At 48.5% G+C, this 17,702-nt stretch overlaps 1 protein-coding gene across 1 annotated transcript in view; it reads right to left on the bottom strand.

Annotated features, from left to right (window-relative positions):
• Positions 1 to 17,702, bottom strand: part of SHANK3 (SH3 and multiple ankyrin repeat domains 3) — a gene marked incomplete at its 5' end in the record, with an annotated part of 158,618 nt that overhangs the window by 110,101 nt on the left and 30,815 nt on the right. The window contains 3 exons of the mRNA XM_083860077.1: positions 7,485 to 7,833; positions 16,031 to 16,097; positions 17,597 to 17,674. Coding sequence (XP_083716203.1) covers positions 7,485 to 7,833; positions 16,031 to 16,097; positions 17,597 to 17,674 — 494 coding nt within the window. The remainder of the gene's footprint in view (positions 1 to 7,484; positions 7,834 to 16,030; positions 16,098 to 17,596; positions 17,675 to 17,702) is intronic.

Below are 17,702 nucleotides of genomic sequence, written 5' to 3'. Positions count from 1 at the left end.
CTCCTCCTCCTCCTCCGCGGCGGGCGGGGATGGGGATGGGGATGGAGGATGGAGAATGGACCGGCCGCCCCCGCTCGGGCCGCCGCCGCCGCCGCCTCCGCCCCCGCTGGCGGCGCGGTCCTGACACTGCCGGGGATCCTCATCCTGGGGCTGCTCCTGGGGCTGGTCCCGCTCCTGGGGCTGATCCCGCTCCTGGGGCTGATCCCACTCCTGGATCCCGGGGCTGATCCCGCTCCTGACATCGCTCCCGCTCCCGGTGCTGATCCCGCTCCTGATCCCGTTCCTGGGGCTGTTCCTGCGGCTGGTCCCGCTCCTATTCTGGGGCTGATCCCGCTCCTGACATCGCTCCTGATCCCGCTCCTGGGGCTGATTCTGGGGCTGATCCCGCTCCTGCTCCCGCTCCCGGGGCTGATCCCGCTCCTGCTCCCGCTCCCGGGCCCCATCCTGATCCCGACACCGCTCCCGCTCCTGGGGCCGATCCCAGCGAGGTCCCGACCCCGCTCCTGGGGCTGATCCCCATCCCGACCCCCATCCCCGTCCCGGTCCCGATCCCCATCCCCGTCCCGATTCCCCATCCCCATCCCAGTCCCGGTCCCGATTCCCCATCCCCATCCCAATCCCATCCCAATCCCCGTCCCGCTCCCGGCGGGGCCCGCTCGGCGTCGCCCCCTGGCGGCCGCTGCCGGCACTGCCCCGGGGTGGGAATGGGAACGGGAACGGGAATGGGATTGGGGATTGGGATGGGAATGGGGAATGGGGATGGGAACGGGAATGGGATTGGGGATTGGGATGGGAATGGGGAATGGGGATGGGAACAGGGATGAGATGGGAATGGGATGGGATTGGGAATGGGGATGGATAATGGGGATGGGAACGGGATGGGATGGGATGGGAACAGGATCGGGATCAGGTGTGGGAGCAAGACCGGGATGAGAGCGGGATCCCAGGAGTGGGATCAGGCGTGGGAGTGAGATCGGGATGAGAGCGGGATCCCAGGAGTGGGATGAGGGGTGGGACTGGGGACAGGTGTGGGATCAGGCGTGGGGTGTGGGATCAGGCATGGCGTCGGGATCGTGTGCAGGATGGGGGCAGCAAAGGGAGCGGCCCCGGGGCAGGGAGAAGGGAAAGGGGAGTGGGGTGGGAATGGGATGGAGGGACAGGGATGGGAGGAAGGATAGGGGCGGGGTGGGGAAAAGGATGGAGGGAGAGGATGAAGGACAAGGATGAGGAACAAGGACGGAGGGAAAGGATGGGAACAGGATAGAGGTGTAGGATGGAGGGAAAGGATGGAGAGCCAAGGGAATGGGATAAGAATAGGATGGAGGGACAAGGATAGGAAAAGGATGGGGCGGGATGGGGGAAAGGATGGAGGGAAAGGAAGGGAACAGGATGGAGGAGTAGGATAGAGGCAAAAGGATGAGGGACAGGATGGAGGGAAGGATGGGAGTAGGATGGAGGAAGGATGGAGGGGAGGATGGAGAGTGGGATGAAGGGTGGGGTGGGGACAGGATGGAGGGACAGGGATGGAAGAAAGGATGAGAACAGGATGAAGGAGTAGGATGGAGGCACAAGGATGAGGAACGGGATGGAGGAAAGGAGGGAAGGATGGAAGGACAGGGATGAGGGACGGGATGGAGGAAGGATGACGGGTGGGATGTCACCTGTGCCACCCTGTGCCCCACAGTCACCCACAGTGACACTTTGTGCCACTGTCACTCATGCCAACCTGTGTCTCCTGTGCCACCCTGCGCCCCATTGTCACCTGTGCCACTACTATGTCACCCCTGTGTGCCACCGCCACCTGTGCCACCCTGTGCCAGTCTGTGCCCCGGTGCCACCTGTGCCACTCTCTGTCCTGGTGTCACTTGTCACAACCTGTGCCGGTGTCACCAGTGCCACTCTGTGCCACTCCCGTGCCCCAGTGACATCCCTGTGCCCCACTGTCACCCACAGTGACACTTGGTGCCACTGTCACCTGTGCCACCCTGTGCCCCAGTGTCACCTGTGCCACCCTGTGCCCCAGTGTCACTTGTCACACCCTGTGCCCCACTGTCACCTGTGCCACCCTGTGCCCCAGTGTCACTTGTCACACCCTGTGCCCCAGTGTCACTTGTCACACCCTGTGCCATCCGTGCCATCCCTGGTGCCACTGTCACCTGTGTCACCTCTCTTCCCTCCTCCTTCGCTCCAGGCTGAACCTTTCCCCAAATCCCTCGGGAATTTTTCAACTTTTCCCAAATCCCTCTGGAATTTCCCAGCCTTTTCCATCTCTGTTCTTTTCCCTTTTCCCTCTCCAGGTCTTTCCTGGTGGGAAAAACCCAAAGAATTCCCTGGGAAAATGTTTGGGAGGAGGTTCAGCTCTCAGCACAAATCCCAGAATTCCAAAGTTTGGAAAAGAATTCCAAGGTGACCCTGAGGAATTCCAGGAATTCCTTGGACAGCTCCAAGGATGGGAATTCCAAAGTTCCCTGGGCAGCTCCTGACAGCCTTTTCCATTAAGAAAAAAAAAATTTCCCCCCTAAAAAAATTCCACGAGGAAAAAAAAATTCCATGAGGAAAAAAATTCCATGAGGAAAAAAAAAATTCCATGAAGGAAAAAATTCCATGAGGAAAAAAAAATTCCATGCGGGAAAGAAAATTCCATGCGGGAAAAAAAAAAATCCATGAAGGAAAAAAAAATTCCCAAAAAGAATTCCATGAGGAGAAAAAATTCCATGCGGGGAAAAAAAGAATTCCACGTGGAAAAAAAAATTCCATCAGGAAAAAAAATTCCATCATCAAAAAAAAAATTCCATGAGGAATAAAAAATTCCCTGAGCTAAACTGGGGTCGGAGTTTTTCCATGGGAGAAAATTCCCGGGCGTTTTTCCAGAGGAATTTTTTTTTCCCTTCATCCCTTTTTATCTCCCCGCACCAGCCCCACATCCCAAAAATCCAAAGTTCATCCCGGATTTCTGAGGGATGGAGCCAAAAATTGGGATTAAACAACCCTGTGAGATTCCCAAAATTCCCCAGAATTCCGAAGGAAAAGGGAATTTTGGGAAGGAGCAGCAGGAATATTTTTGGTCCCATTCCAGGATGGAAAAAAAAAAAAAAAACTTCCTCGGGAATAAATTTGGGATAATTCCCCTGGGAATTCCCATTTTGAGGGGATGAAGGGATCAGGATATTCCAAAAAAAATCCACAATATTTTTATTTCCAGGTGGGATTTTGTGGGAATGAACAGAAGGGAATTATTCCAGGATTGGTTCCTTTGGGAATTCCTGGAATTCCCAGAATTTCTGGCCCGGTTTTTCCAGGATTTCTGACCCTTCTTTCCCAGGGAAAGAACCAAAAATCCTGGGAAGAATTCCTTAATTCCCACAGAATTAGGAAAAAAATCCTGAATTTTCGCACAGAATTATGAAAATTTCCTGGATTTTCCCAAGTAATTAGGAGGAATCCCTGAATTCCTGAATTCCCAAACACAATTAGGAAAAATTTCTGGATTTTCACACAGAATTAGGCAAAAAATCCTGAATTCCCAAACACAATTAAGAAAAAAAAAAAATCTTGGATTTTCACAAATAATTAGGAAAAATTCCCACAGAATTGGGAAAAATTCCTGAATTCCCAAGCACAAACAAGAAAAAATCCTGGATCAGATCTCAGGAAAAAATCCAGGGAGAAACGTGGGATCCGAGGGAATTCTCATGGATTGGTGGGAAAAGGAGCTGATCCCAAAAAATCCCAAATGCAGGGGATAATTCCCTGCTCCAAAACTTCCTCAGGAATATTTGGGATGCACCAGGAGCTGAGCAGGAAAAACCAGGATGGATCCAAGATCCCAAATCCAGAGGAGCTCCAAAAAGTTGGGAATGTGGGACTGGGATGAATTTAGGGAATAAAATGGGAAGAATTTTGGGGATGAAATGGGAAGAATTTTGGGAATGTGAGGCTGGGAAGAATTTCAAGAATGTGGGACTGGGATGAATTTTGGGAATTAAATGGGAAATGAATTTTGGGGATGAAATAGGATGAATTTTGGGAATGTGGGGCTGGGATGAATTTTGGGAATGTGGGGCTGGGATGAATTTTGGGAATGTGGGGCTGGGATGAATTTAGGGAATGAAATCGGAAATGAATTTTAGGGATGAAATGGGAAGAATTTTGGGGATGAAATGGGACAAATTTTTGGAATGTGAGGCTAGGAAGAATTTCAAGAATTTGGGACTGGGATGAATTTCAGGAATGAAATGGGAAATGAATTTTGGGAATGTGGGGCTGGGATGAAGTTAAGGAATGAAATTGGAAGAATTTTGGGAATGTGGGGCTGGGATGAATTTCTGGAATATGGAGCTGGGATGAAGTTAAGGAATAAAATGGGATGAATTTCAGGAATGAAATGGGAAGAATTTTCGAAATGAAATGGGATGAATTTGGGGAATGTGGGACTGGGATGAATTTAGGGAATGAAATGGGAAATGAATTTTGGGGATGAAATAGGATGAATTTTGGGAATGTGGGGCTGGGAAGAATTTCAAGAATGTGGGACTGGGATGAATTTGGGGAATGAAATGGGAAATGAATTTTGGGAATGAAATGGGATGAATTTTGGGAATGTGGGGCTGGGATGAATTTAGGGAATGAAATGGGATGAATTTCGGGAATTAAATGGGAAGAATTTTGGGAATGAAATGGGATGAATTTTGGGAATATGGGGCTGGGATGAAGTTAAGAAATGAAATTGGAAGAATTTTGGGAATGTGCGACTGGGATGAATTTAGGGAATTAAATGGGATGAATTCTGGGAATGTGGGGCTGGGATGAAGTTAAGGAATAAAATGGGATGAATTTGGGGAATGAAATGGGAAGAATTTCAGGAATGAAATGGGATGAATTTCGGGAATGTGGGGCTGGGATAAGTTAAGGAATGAAATGGGAAATTAATTTTAGGGATGAAATGGGAAGAATTTTGGGAATGAAATGGGAAGAATTTTGGGGACAAAATGGGACGAATTTTGGGAATGTGGGACTGGGATGAATTTAGGGAATGAAATGGGATGAATTTGGGGAATGAAATGGGAAGAATTTCAGGAATGAAATGGGAAATGAATTTTGGGGATGAAATGGGAAGAATTTTGGGGATGAAACGGGACGAACTTTGGGAACGTGGGGCTGGGATGAATTTGGGGAATTAAACACCCCGAGGGGACGATCCCGGCACGAGGATTTGGGGTCGGGGGAATCTCGTGGTGGTGCCAGGAGTGGAATCGGGAAAATCGCGGAGGCTCCGGAGGCACGAGGGGGATGAGTCACAGTCACAGCCCCGAGAGAGGGAGGGAGGGAGGGAAGGAGGAGAGATCCAAGGAAAAACTGGAAAAACACCCCTAAAAAGTTCTGCTGGCCCAACCCTGCCCCTCCTGGGAATTTCCTGGAATTCTGGGAGAGGTCGGAGCGGGAAAAGGGACGAGAGGGAGATGGGGAAAGGGGCTGGGAAATCAACCTTGGAATTAAAAAATTGGAATGAAATATTCCTGAGATTCCTTCCAAAACCTGCCCCAGGAATCTGTTTTTTTTTTTCTGGATTTTTTTCCCCAGAAAATTGTCTGTGATTTTTTTCCCAGAAAATTTTCCAGGATTTTTCCCAGAAAAAATGTGAAAGTGCTCCAATAATTATGGATATCCCTCACCATGGAATGAAGGAGGTTTTGTCGGGAATTAAAACTTCCAAGGGTTTTTTTTTTTCCCAACTTGAACTCGGGATTCCAAACCTGGGAATTCCTCCATGGAATGAATTCCATGATCTTTGTATCCCTAAAAAAACTTGGGAAAAATGGAGCTGAACGCTCTTCCCTAGGGAAACTTTCCCTGCAAAAAGGTTGGGAATCACAGAGCCAGCTCCAGGAATTCCCAGGAAATTTGGACAAGGAATGTTCCCTTGGGAATTCCCACATTCCCCCAATCCATGGGATTGCATTCCCAGTTCTAATTCCTCCCTCCAATCCACGGGATCCCATTCCTGGCTCTGTCTAATTCCTCTCACAACCCCCAATCCACGGGATTCCCCCAATCCATGGGATCCCTTTCTCAACCCTAATTCCTCTCACACCCCCCAATCCATGGGATTCCCCCAATCCATGGGATCCCATATCCCTCTCACGTCCCCCCAGTCCATGGGATTAATTCCTCCCACACCCCTCTAATCTACGGGATCATATTCTCAACTCTAACTTCTCACACACCCAATCCATGAGAGTCTCCCAGTCCATAGGATTAACTCCACCCACACCTCCTCAATCCATAGGATTAATCCCTCCCACATCCCACCAATCCACAGGATCCCATTCCTGGTTCCATCTAATCCCTTCCACACCCGATCCATGGGATTCCCTCAATTCATGGGATGAATTCCTTCCATATCCCCCAATTCCTGGGATCACATTCCCAGCTCCATCTAATTCCTTCCACACCTGATCCATGGGGATTCCCCCAATCTGTGAGATTATTCCCTCTCACACCCGCACAATTCATGGGACTAATTCCTTCCACATCCCCCAACCCATGGGATTCCATTCCCAGCTCTACTGAATCCATCCCACAAACCCCCCAATGCACAGGATCAATCCCAGACTCCCCAAACCCAATAATTTAACCCAATCTATGGGATTAATCCCTCCCACACTCCCACAATTCATGGGATTAATTCCTTCCACATCCCCCAATCCACGGGATCCCATTCCCAGCTCTACCTAACCCCTCCCACAAACCCCCCAATCCACAGGATCAATCCCACACTCCCCAAACCTGATAGTTTAACCCAGTCCGTGGGATTAATTCCATCCCACACTCCCCAATCCCGATAGTTTAACCCAATCCATGGGATTAATTCCTTCCACACGCCCAACCAATGGGATTAATCCCTCAAATCCATGGGATCCCATTCCCAGCTCTACTTAACCCCTCCCACAAACCCTCCAATCCACAGGATCAATCCCGATAGTTTAACCCAATCCCACACTCCCCAATCCCAATAGTTTAACCCAATCCATGGGATTAATTCCGTCCACAAACCCAATTGATGGGATTAATCCCTCCAATCCACGGGATCCCATTCCCAGCTCTACCTAACCCCTCCCACAAACCCCCCAATCCACAGGATCAATCCCACACTCCCCAAACCCAATAATTTAACCCAATCCATGGGATTAATTCCATCCCACACTACCTAAACCCAATAGTTTAACCTAATCCTAGGGATTAATTCCTTCCACACACCCAACCAATGGGATTAATCCCTCCAATGCACAGGATCCCATTCCTGGCTCTGTCTAATTCCTCTCACACCCAATCCATGGGATTAATCCCTCTCACACACCCCCAGTCTATGGGATTTCATTCCCAGCTCTACCTAATCCATCCCACAAACCCCCAACCCATAAAATCAATCCCACACCTCCCCAAACCCCCAACGGAACCCCAAATCCCCCCCAAAAACCCCATACCTGACTTTCCCCCTGCTGCTCCGACGCAACGACGGCGCCTCGGCCTCGCGCTCCTCCTGGACTCGCTGCAGGGACGGCGAGCGGCTGTGGGCGCTGCGCGAGCTGGCCAAGCTCCCTTCTCCTCCTGGAATTCCAGAGGCCACGATTCCGGCCGCCGCCTCCTGCATCTGCACCAGGAGCTGCGGCGGGAGGCTGCGGAGGGACGGCACGGGCGAGTAGGAGGCGCGGCTCTCGGCCTTGAGGTTGTTGTCGCTGGCCGAGCGCTGCAGGAGGCGAGGGGAGGACAGGCCGCCCGCCGAGCCCAGGAGACGGCGGCGCTTGGTGTAGCTCGGCGTTTCTCGGAAAGGCACTGGGGGAATAAAAAAAACCGGGAGTTTTGGGGGTTAGGAGGGGGATATAAGAGCAAAAAATGGGAATGTTGGGGTTGGGAGGGAATATAAGATCGAAAAATGGGATTGTTGGGGGTTAGGCGGGGATTGAAAACCTGAAACGTCTGGATTGTTGAGGTTTAGGTGGGAATTTAAATCCTGAAAAGATGGAGATGTTGGGGTTAGGTGGGAATCTAAACCCCAAAAAGATGGGAGTATCGGATTAGGTGGGAATCTAAATCCTGAAGAAATGAAAAGACAGGATTAGATGGGAATCTAAACCCTCAAAAAGATGGGAATGTGGGATTGGGTGTTGGGAGTGCAGTTGTGGGAGAAGATGGAAGAGAAGGTTGGGAATGGGCGAGGAGCTGGGTTGGGAAGAAGGTTGGGAGATTCTTGGAAAGGTACTGGGAAAAAAAGAATGGGAGTGTTGGGATTAGGTGAGAATTTAAACCCTCGAAAAGATGGGAATGTGGGATTGGGTGTTGGGAGCGCAGTTGTGAGAGAAGATGGAAGAGAAGGTTGGGAATGGGTGAGGAGCTGGGGTGGAAAGGCACTGGAGGGGTTAAAGAAAAAATGGGAATGTTGGGGTTAGGTGGGGGATATAAGATCAAAAAATGGGAATGTTTGGGTTGGGTGGGAATCTAAACCCTCAAAAAGATGGGAATATGGGATTGAGTGTTGGGAGTGCGGCTGTGGGAGAAGATGGAAGAGAAGGTTGGGAATGGGCGAGGAGCTGGGTTGGGAAGAAGGTTGGGAGATTCTTGGAAAGGTACTGGGAAAAAAAAGAATGGGAATGTTGGTATTAGGTGGGAATCTAAACCCTCAAAAAGATGGGAATGTGGGATTGGGTGTTGGGAGTGCGGCTGTGGGAGAAGATGGAAGAGAAGGTTGGGAATGGGTGAGGAGCTGGGGTGGGAGTTTCTCAGAAAGGCACTGGAGGGGTTAAAGAAAAAACATGAATGTTTGGCTTAGGTGGGAATATAAAACCAAAAAATGGGAATGTTGGGGTTAGGTGGGAATCTAAACTCCAAAAAGATGGGAATGCGGGATTGGGTGTTGGGAGTGCGGCTGTGGGAGAAGGTGGAAGAGGGTGAGGGAGAAGGAGAGTTGGGAATTCCTGTGGAGTTGGGTTGGGAGTTTCTCACAAAGGCACTTGTTTTAATGAGCTCCTTCCCATCCCGAACTTTCACATCCCTAAAATTTGTCCGGTGCCAAAACCCAGCGGGAAATCTGGAATCAGACACATCCAGCCTGTTCCTGGTGCCAAAACATCGGGAAAAACATGGATTTTTCCCTCTCCAAGCTGGGAGAGGGGACAGGAAATTCCAATCCCTCTGGATTTGGGATATTCCCAGAGCTGCCATTCGCTCCAGAGGCGAATCCTGAGGGTGCTCCAAGACCACCAGGAGAAGGAAAATCCCGAGATTGGGAAGGAGCAGCCTGAGCTCGGAAATATTTTTCCCGAGGAATATTTGAGGTTCAAAGTCCGAGGATTTCAGGCTCCTGGAACTCTTCCCGTTGCCGTGGCAACGCCGGGCGTTCGTTCTCCCGGGAGTTCCAACCTCGGGTGTGGGAATCTCTCCCGGCGGCTTCCCGGATCCTGTCGGCATCCCCCGGCACTGGGCGCCCACATCCGGACATTCCCAATGGGAAAGCCGGACAAATCCATGGAATTTGGGAGCCAAAGAGGTTGGAAAAATCCTCCAAGGCCATCAATTCCAGCCACTGCAAGGCCACCCCTGATCCGTGTCCCCAAGTGTCACCAGCATGAAGGGTTGTCCCATCAATGCCATCCCAATGGGAAAATTGGGTCAAAAATATGGAATTTCAGAGCCAGAGGGGTTGGAAAAGTCCTCCAAGGCCATCAAACCAAACCAATGCAAAGGCCACCCCTGATCCGTGTCCCCAGGGGCCACCAGGAAGGAGGGATGTCCCACCAAGGCCAATCCGGCAGGAAAATTGGGTCAAAATTACAAAATTTTGGAGCCAAAGGGAAATTGGCTCAAAATTAAGGAATTTCAGAAACTTTAGGGGTTGGAAAAATCCTCCCAGCCAATGAAATCCAACCACTGCAAGGCCACCCCTGATCCATGTCCCCAAGGGCCAATGCAAAAGGCCACCCCTGATCTGTGTCCCCAAGGGCCACCAGGAAGGAGGGATGTCCCCCCAAGGCCAATCCAGCGGGAAAATTGGGTCAAAATTATGGAATTTCAGAGCTAAAAGGAAATTGGGTGAAAATCATGGAATTTCAGAGCCAAAGGGGTTGGAAAAATCCTCCAAGGCCATCAAATCCAACCACTGCAAGGCCACCAAAGATCTGTGTCCCCAAGTGTCACCAGCAAGAAGGGATGTCCCACCAAAGCCATCCCAATGGGAAAATTGGGTCAAAAATATGGAATTTCAGAGCCAAAGGGGTTGGAAAAATCCTCCAAGGCCATCAAACCAAACCAATGCAAAAGGCCACCACTGATCTGTGTCCCCAAGGGCCAATGCCAAGGCCACCACTGATCTGTGTCCCCAGGGGCCACCAGGAAGGAGGGATGTCCCACCATGACCATCCCAATGGGAAAATTGGGCCAAAATTACAGAATTTTGGAGCCAAAGGGAAATTGGCTCAAAATTAAGGAATTTCAGAGACTTTAGGGGTTGGAAAAATCTTCCCAGCCAATGAAATCCAACCACTGCAAGGCCACCCCTGATCCATGTCCCCAAGTGTCCCACCAAAGCCAATCCAGTGGGAAAACTGGGTCAAAAATCATGGAATTTCCTCATCCCACCACCACAAACCCACCATTCCCAGCGGGGAAAAACCGGGAAAGGAGACGACAAAAGAAGGAAACTCGGAGCAATTCCCACAACGAGCTCCGGATCCTCCTTCCTGCACCTTTCCCAGACTTTATTCCAGGTTTGTTTACCGAGTTTTCTCCCGGCAAAACGAATCCCGTCCGTTGCCATGACAGCGCCGCTCCGAGCGGCCCCATCCCTGTTTTCCCAAGGAAAACACGGATCCTTCTTTTCCAGAGGGGTCTGGATGCTCCGGGAGGGGACACGCCCAAAGCTCCCCGAGGAATTCCCAGCCTGGAGATGCTCCAGAGGCTCCGGAAAATTCCCGGCAGCCGGAGGAAGGGAAGCGCAATCAGCGCTCCGAGGTTTGTTTGGATTCGTTGTTTCCATGATAAATTTTCATGGAAAAGCACGAGGAGAGCAAATGTCTGCTCGGATCCCGGGCCGTGATTCCACCTGAATCCTTTGGAAAATTCCAGAGGGAAGCTGGGGAAGGAGCCTGGAATGGCCCAGAGGGGAAAAAGGGGGGAAAAGCGTTTCCCAAAGTGGAGGATTCCCATGGAATGGCCCAAAGTGGGAAAGGGGAAAAGGGTTTCCCAGACTGGAAAATTCCCACATTTTCCAAACTGGAGAATTCCCATGGGATCTCCCAAACTGGAGAATTCCCACATTTCCCAAACTGGAGAATTCCCATGGGATGTCCCAGACTGGATAATTCCCACAGCACTTCTCAGACTGGAGAATTCCCAAATTCATTTCCCAAACTGGAGAATTCCCATGGGATGTCCCAGACTGGAAAATTTCCACATTTCCCAAACTGGAGAATTCCCAAATCTTTTCCTAAAGTACTGAACTCCCATCAAATGTCCTGAACTGGAGAATTCCCAGGGCATCTCCAAAACTGGAAAATTCCCATGGGATCTCCCAAACTGGAGAATTCCCACATTTCCCAAACTGGAGAATTCCCATGGGATGTCCCAGACTGGATAATTCCCACAGCACTTCTCAGACTGGAGAATTCCCAAATTCATTTCCCAAACTGGAGAATTCCTATGGAAATCTCCCAGACTGGAAATTTTTCAGGGACATTTTCCGGACTGGAGAATTCCCACGGCACTTCCCAAACTGGAGAATTCCCAAATCTTTTCCTAAAGTAGTGAACTCCCATCGAATGTCCCGAACTGGAGAATTCCCAGGGCATCTCCAAAACTGGAAAATTCCCATGGGATGTCCTAAACTGGAGAATTCCCACATTCCCCAAACTGGAGAATTCCCATGGGATCTCCCAGGCTGGAGAATTCCCATGGGATGTCCCAGGCTGGAGAATTCCCAGGGCAAGAGGGGACAGGAATCCTCCTGGGAATCTCCCGCCCTTCCTCCCTCTGCTCTGGGGTCACCAAATCCCACCTCAACCCTGCCCAGCTTCCCACTGGGAATTCCACGGGAAAATCTCTCCACGAGCGTCATTCCAACCCCAATCCCACCAAATCCCTGCTGTCAGCATTTCCCATAAAACCCTGGGAAAAGGACACGAGCAGGAGCCGTTCCCTGCTCCCACAGAATTCCTCAGCTCCTCCCGAATTCCCAAACCCTATTTATAAACCCCATTTCCAGTTTCTAAGTCCCATTTCCAATCCCGTTTTCCAATCTCAATTTCCAATTTCCAAACCCCATTTCCAAACCAAATTTTCCAAACCCCGATTTCCAAACCCCATTTTCCAAACTTGGTTTCCAAATCCAATCTCCAAACGTGATTTCCAAACCCCTTTTCCAATTTCAACCTCAATTTCCAACCCAAATTTCCAATCCCAATTTCCAACCCCATTTCCAACTCCAATGATTTCCAACCCCATTTTTCAACCCCCATTTTCCAACCCCCATTTTCCAAAGTTGATTTCCAAATCCAATCTCCAAACGTGATTTCCAAACCCCTTTTCCAATTTCCAACCTCACTTTCCAACCCAAATTTTCAATTTCCAACCCAAATTTCCAAACCCCATTTCCAATTTCCAATCCCATTTTCCAAACCCAATTATTTCCAACCCCATTTTTCAACCCCCATTTTCCAAACCCCGTCTCCAAACTTGATTTCCAAACCCCATTCCTAATTTCAACCTCAATTTCCAACCCAAATTTCCAATCCCAATTTCCAACCCCAATTTCCAACCCCAATTTTCCAACCCCGATTTTCCAACCCCATTTTCCAAACCAAATTATTTCCAATCCCATTTTTCAACCCCATTTTCCAACCCCCATTTTCCAAACCCAGTCTCCAAACGTGATTTCCAAACCCCATTTCCAATTTTCCAACCTCAATTTCCAATCTCAATTTTCCAACCCCAATTTTCCAACCCAAATTTCCAACCTCAATTTTCCAACCCCATTTTCCAAACCAAATTATTTCCAATCCCGTTTTTCAAGCCCATTTTCCAACCCCCATTTTCCAAACTTGATTTCCAAATCCAATCTCCAAACGTGATTTCCAAACCCCTTTTCCAATTTCCAACCTCAATTTCCAAACCCAATTATTTCCAACCCCATTTTTCAACCCCATTTTCCAACCCCCATTTTCCAAACCCAGTCTCCAAACGTGATTTCCAAACCCCATTTCCAATTTTCCAACCTCAATTTCCAACCCAAATTTCCAACCCCAATTTCCAACCCCAATTTCCAAACCCCATTTCCAACTCCAATTATTTCCAACCCCATTTTTCAACCCCCATTTTCCAAACTTGGTTTCCAAATCCAGTCTCCAAACGTGATTTCCAAACCCCACTTCCAATTTCCAACCCCAATTTCCGATTTCCAACCCCAATTTTCCAAACCCCGTTTTCCAAACCCCATTTCCAAACCCAATTATTTCCAACCCCAATTTTCCAAACTCAATTTTCCAATCCCCATTTCCAACTCCAATTATTTCCAACCCCATTTTCCAACCCCTGATTTCCAAACCCAATTATTCCCAAACCCCGGGGAGCTCCTGGCTGCGGGCAGGACCATCTGGACCTGCTGTTCTCATCGGAATTAATTTGGAATTCTTCCCTGACCTATTTTTTTTTTTTTTTAATCCGGAGCTGATTCCCAGCCATTCCATTGCTCCTGACACCTTTCCATCTCAATTTTCCTCCTTTTTTTTTTCCAAGGAAAACGCTCATCTCCAGCTGCAGATCCCGAGGGGAATTTAGGCCGGACTTTTGGAGGTCATTTATTCCCAAATTTTTTTTTTTTTTTTTTTTTTTTTTTTTTTTTATTAATTCCGTGACCTTGCAGCCAAAGGAATTTTCAGCTTCTTCTTCCCAAAATCCTTCCTGACCTTTTCTATCCCACCCCAAATTCCCAGTTGTGGCTATTCAAGAATAGGGAAAAAGAAAAAAAAAAACGGGATAAAGGATTTTTGGGATTGAGCCAAACTCAATCCCTGCTGCAAATTCCGTAAGAACTGAGCCCAGTTTTCCATCATTTCAGTGTTTTCACGGAATTCCAGGAATTTGGGTGGGAAAGGATTATAAATCCCATCCAATCCCATCCCTCCCCACAATCCCAGGCTGCTCCAACCTTGGATCCAGGGGAATTTTCTGGGAATTCTCTGCCAGGCCCTCTCAGTCAGGAATTTTTCCCAAAATTTTTTTTCCAGCTGCTGGGAATTCCCACTGCTCCATCCATTGGCACCTCTGGAGCCGTAAATCCCTCGGGATAATTCAAGTGTGGATTTGATTCCTGATCCAAACCAAATTTTCCCTGGAATTTCTCCCATGGGGACAGGGGAAGGATGGAAGAAGTGACCAAAATTCCCAAAATGTTCCTTTAAAAAAAGCAAATCCAACCAGAACAACACTTTGCTCCCGTTCCCAGAGGATTTTCCCTCCTTGCCCCAAATCCTGGGATTTTGGGAATGAAATCCCTCAGGGATGAGAAAAGAGAGAGGGGGGAAAAAAAATCAGGATTTGACAGTAGAGCAAATCCAGGGTAATTCCAGAGTTTGGGAATGTTGGCCAGGCTGGAAAATCAGGATGGGAATCTCTTGGGTAATTCTAAGATCCAAAGTGGCTGCAGATTCCATGGATGAAACACCGGGAAAATCCACGGACACAACACCAGAAAAATGCATGAATCCCATCCCAAAATCCATGGATGTTACACTGGGAAAATCCATGGATGAAACAGGAAAATCCATGGACGAAACACCGGAAAAATCCATGGATGAAACACTGGAAAAATCCATGGATACAACACTGGGAAAATCCATGGATACAACACCACAAAAATCCATGGATACAACACTGGGAAAATCCATGAATCCCACCCCAAAATCTATGGATACAACACTGGGAAAATCCATGGATCCAACACTAAGAAAATCCATGGATATAACACCAGAAAAAATCCATTAATCCCACCCCAAAATCCATGGATACAACACTAGGAAAATCCATGGATACGACAGGAAAATCCATGGATCCAACACTGGGAAAATCCATGGATGAAACAGGAAAATCCATGGATGAAACACCGAGAAAATCCATGGATGAAACACTGGGAAAATCCATGAATCCCGCCCCAAAATCCGTGGATACAACACTAGGAAAATCTATGGATACAACACCAAGAAAATCCATGGATCCAACACCAGGAAAATCCATGAATCCCACCCCAAAATCCATGGATACAACACTGGGAAAATCCATGGACACAACACCAGAAAAATGCATGAATCCCATCCCAAAATCCATGGATATTACACTGGGAAAATCCATGGATGAAACAGGAAAATCCATGGATGAAACAGGAAAATCTATGGATGAAACACTGGGAAAATCCATGGATACAACACTGGGAAAATCCATGAATCCCACCCCAAAATCTATGGATACAGAACTGGGAAAATCCATGGATACAACACCGGGAAAATCCATGAATCCCACCCCAAAATCTATGGATACAGAACTGGGAAAATCCATGGATAAAACACCGGGAAAATCCATGAATCCCGCCCCAAAATCCATGGATACAAAACCAAGAAAATCCATGGATACACCATGAAAATCCATGGACACAACACCAAGAAAATCTATGGATACAACACCAGAAAAATCCATGGATCCAACACCAGGAAGATCCATGAACCCACCAAGAAAATCCATGGATGCAACACTGGGAAAATTCATGGATCCAACACCAAGAAAACACATGGATACAACACCGAAAAATCCATGGATACAACAGCAGGAAAATCTATGGACACAACACCAGGAAAATCCATGAATCCCACCCCAAAATCCATGGATCCAACACTGAGAAAATCCATGAATCCCACCCCAAAAATCCATCCCTAAAATCCACAGGAAAGGGGGAAAAAAAAAAGCGGGAAAAGCAGGAAAAATCCCAACTCACCAACGTCGGACTCTTTGTGTGTTTTGATGATCTCGGCCAGCTCGAAGTTCCCCGCGATGATGGCAACCTGGAAAAGAGCCGGAAAATCCGGGATCGGAATCCGGGATCGGCGGCTCCAGAGCTCCCACGTGGATGGGAACAGCTGCTTCCCGTGGCGGAAAGCCAAGGATTCTTCTGCCTGGAAGAATTCTGGGAATTCTGGGAATTTCCCGGGACAGTTTGGAGAAGGTTTGGGTGGGTCTGGTTTGGGGACAATCCCGAGCTCTGGAATTCCCAGATTCCAGCCGGGGATTCATCCGCAAATCCTGGAATGTTCCCAAGGTGTTGGGTTTGGATCTTGGAATACAATCCTGGAAAATCCGGGAATTTTGAGGAGGTTTGGGATCAGCCAGTCCAGGGCAATGAATGTGTCCCCAAGGGTCACATCCAAAGGGATTTGGGGATTTTTCCAGGGATTGGGAATGCCCTGGGCAGCCGGTTCCTGATGGGAGGGGAGTGCCCAGCAGCCAAATTCCCAAATCACAAAGTCCCTAAATCCCCAAATCCCAAAATCCCTGATTCTCCAAGTTCCTGAATTCTCAAGTCCCCAAATTCCCAGGTCCTCAAATTCCCAAATTCCCAAATCCCAAAATCCTCAAGTGTCCAAGTCCTCAATTCCCCAAAACCTCAAATTCCCAATTCCCTAACTCCCAAAATCCCTAATTCTCCAAGTCTCCAGAGTTTTCCTAAATTTTCAAGTTTCCAAATCCTGAATTCCCCAAAAACTCAATTCCCCAGATCCTCAAATTTCCAAGTCCTCAACTCCATAAAGTCATCAAATCCCTGAATTCCCAAATTCCTAAATCCTCAAACCCCCCAAATCCTCAATTCCCCAATTCCACAAGTCCCTGAAGTCCTTAAATATTTGAATTCCCAAATCCCTAAATCCTCAAATCCCAAAGTCCCCATGTCCCCAAAATCCCCAAATCCCCAAATACCTGAATCCTGAAGTTCCCAAATCCCAAAATCCTCAAATCCCCAAAACCCTAAATCCTCAAGCTCCCAAATCCCCAAACCCCCATATCCCTAAATCTTCAAATCCTCAAATCCCTAAAACCTGAAATCCCCAAATCCCCAAAACCTGAAATCCCCAAATCCCCAAAACCTGAAATCCCCAAATCCCCCAAATCTCCAAACCTCAAATCCCTAAATCCTCATATCTCCAAATCCTGAAGTCCCCAAATCCCAAAATCCACAAAACCCTAAATCCCTAAAATCCCCAAATCCTCCCAGGATTTTGCCCCTTTTCCCAGGAATTCTGCCCCTTTTCCCGGGATTCCCCTCCATCCCAAACATCCCCATCCCAAAAAAAACCCATCAACATCTTCCCCTTCCCACCTCCATATCCCTCAACACCCCCCACATTCATTCCCATCCTTTTCCCGGAATTCCAGGCAGTTTTTCCCTCCCTCCTCTCCTGTGCCAAACTCTGATCCCAAATCCCGCCCCGATGGGACAAATCCCACCTGGAGAAACCCCTGGATTTGGGACAGATCCTTCATGGGGATTCCCGGGAATTCTGCTCACCTGGAACGCCGTCTGGCTGTTGTAATTCCGGATTTCCTTGCTGGCCCCTCGGAAGAGGAGAACCCGGGCACAGCTTTCCTGGGAAAAAGAGAGAAAAAAAATGGGA

This window comes from Zosterops lateralis, assembly GCF_965231275.1.
Source record: "Zosterops lateralis genome assembly, chromosome: 4".
NCBI classification, from domain to species: Eukaryota; Metazoa; Chordata; class Aves; order Passeriformes; family Zosteropidae; genus Zosterops; species Zosterops lateralis.
This window is presented reverse-complemented; position numbering and strand designations above follow the sequence as displayed.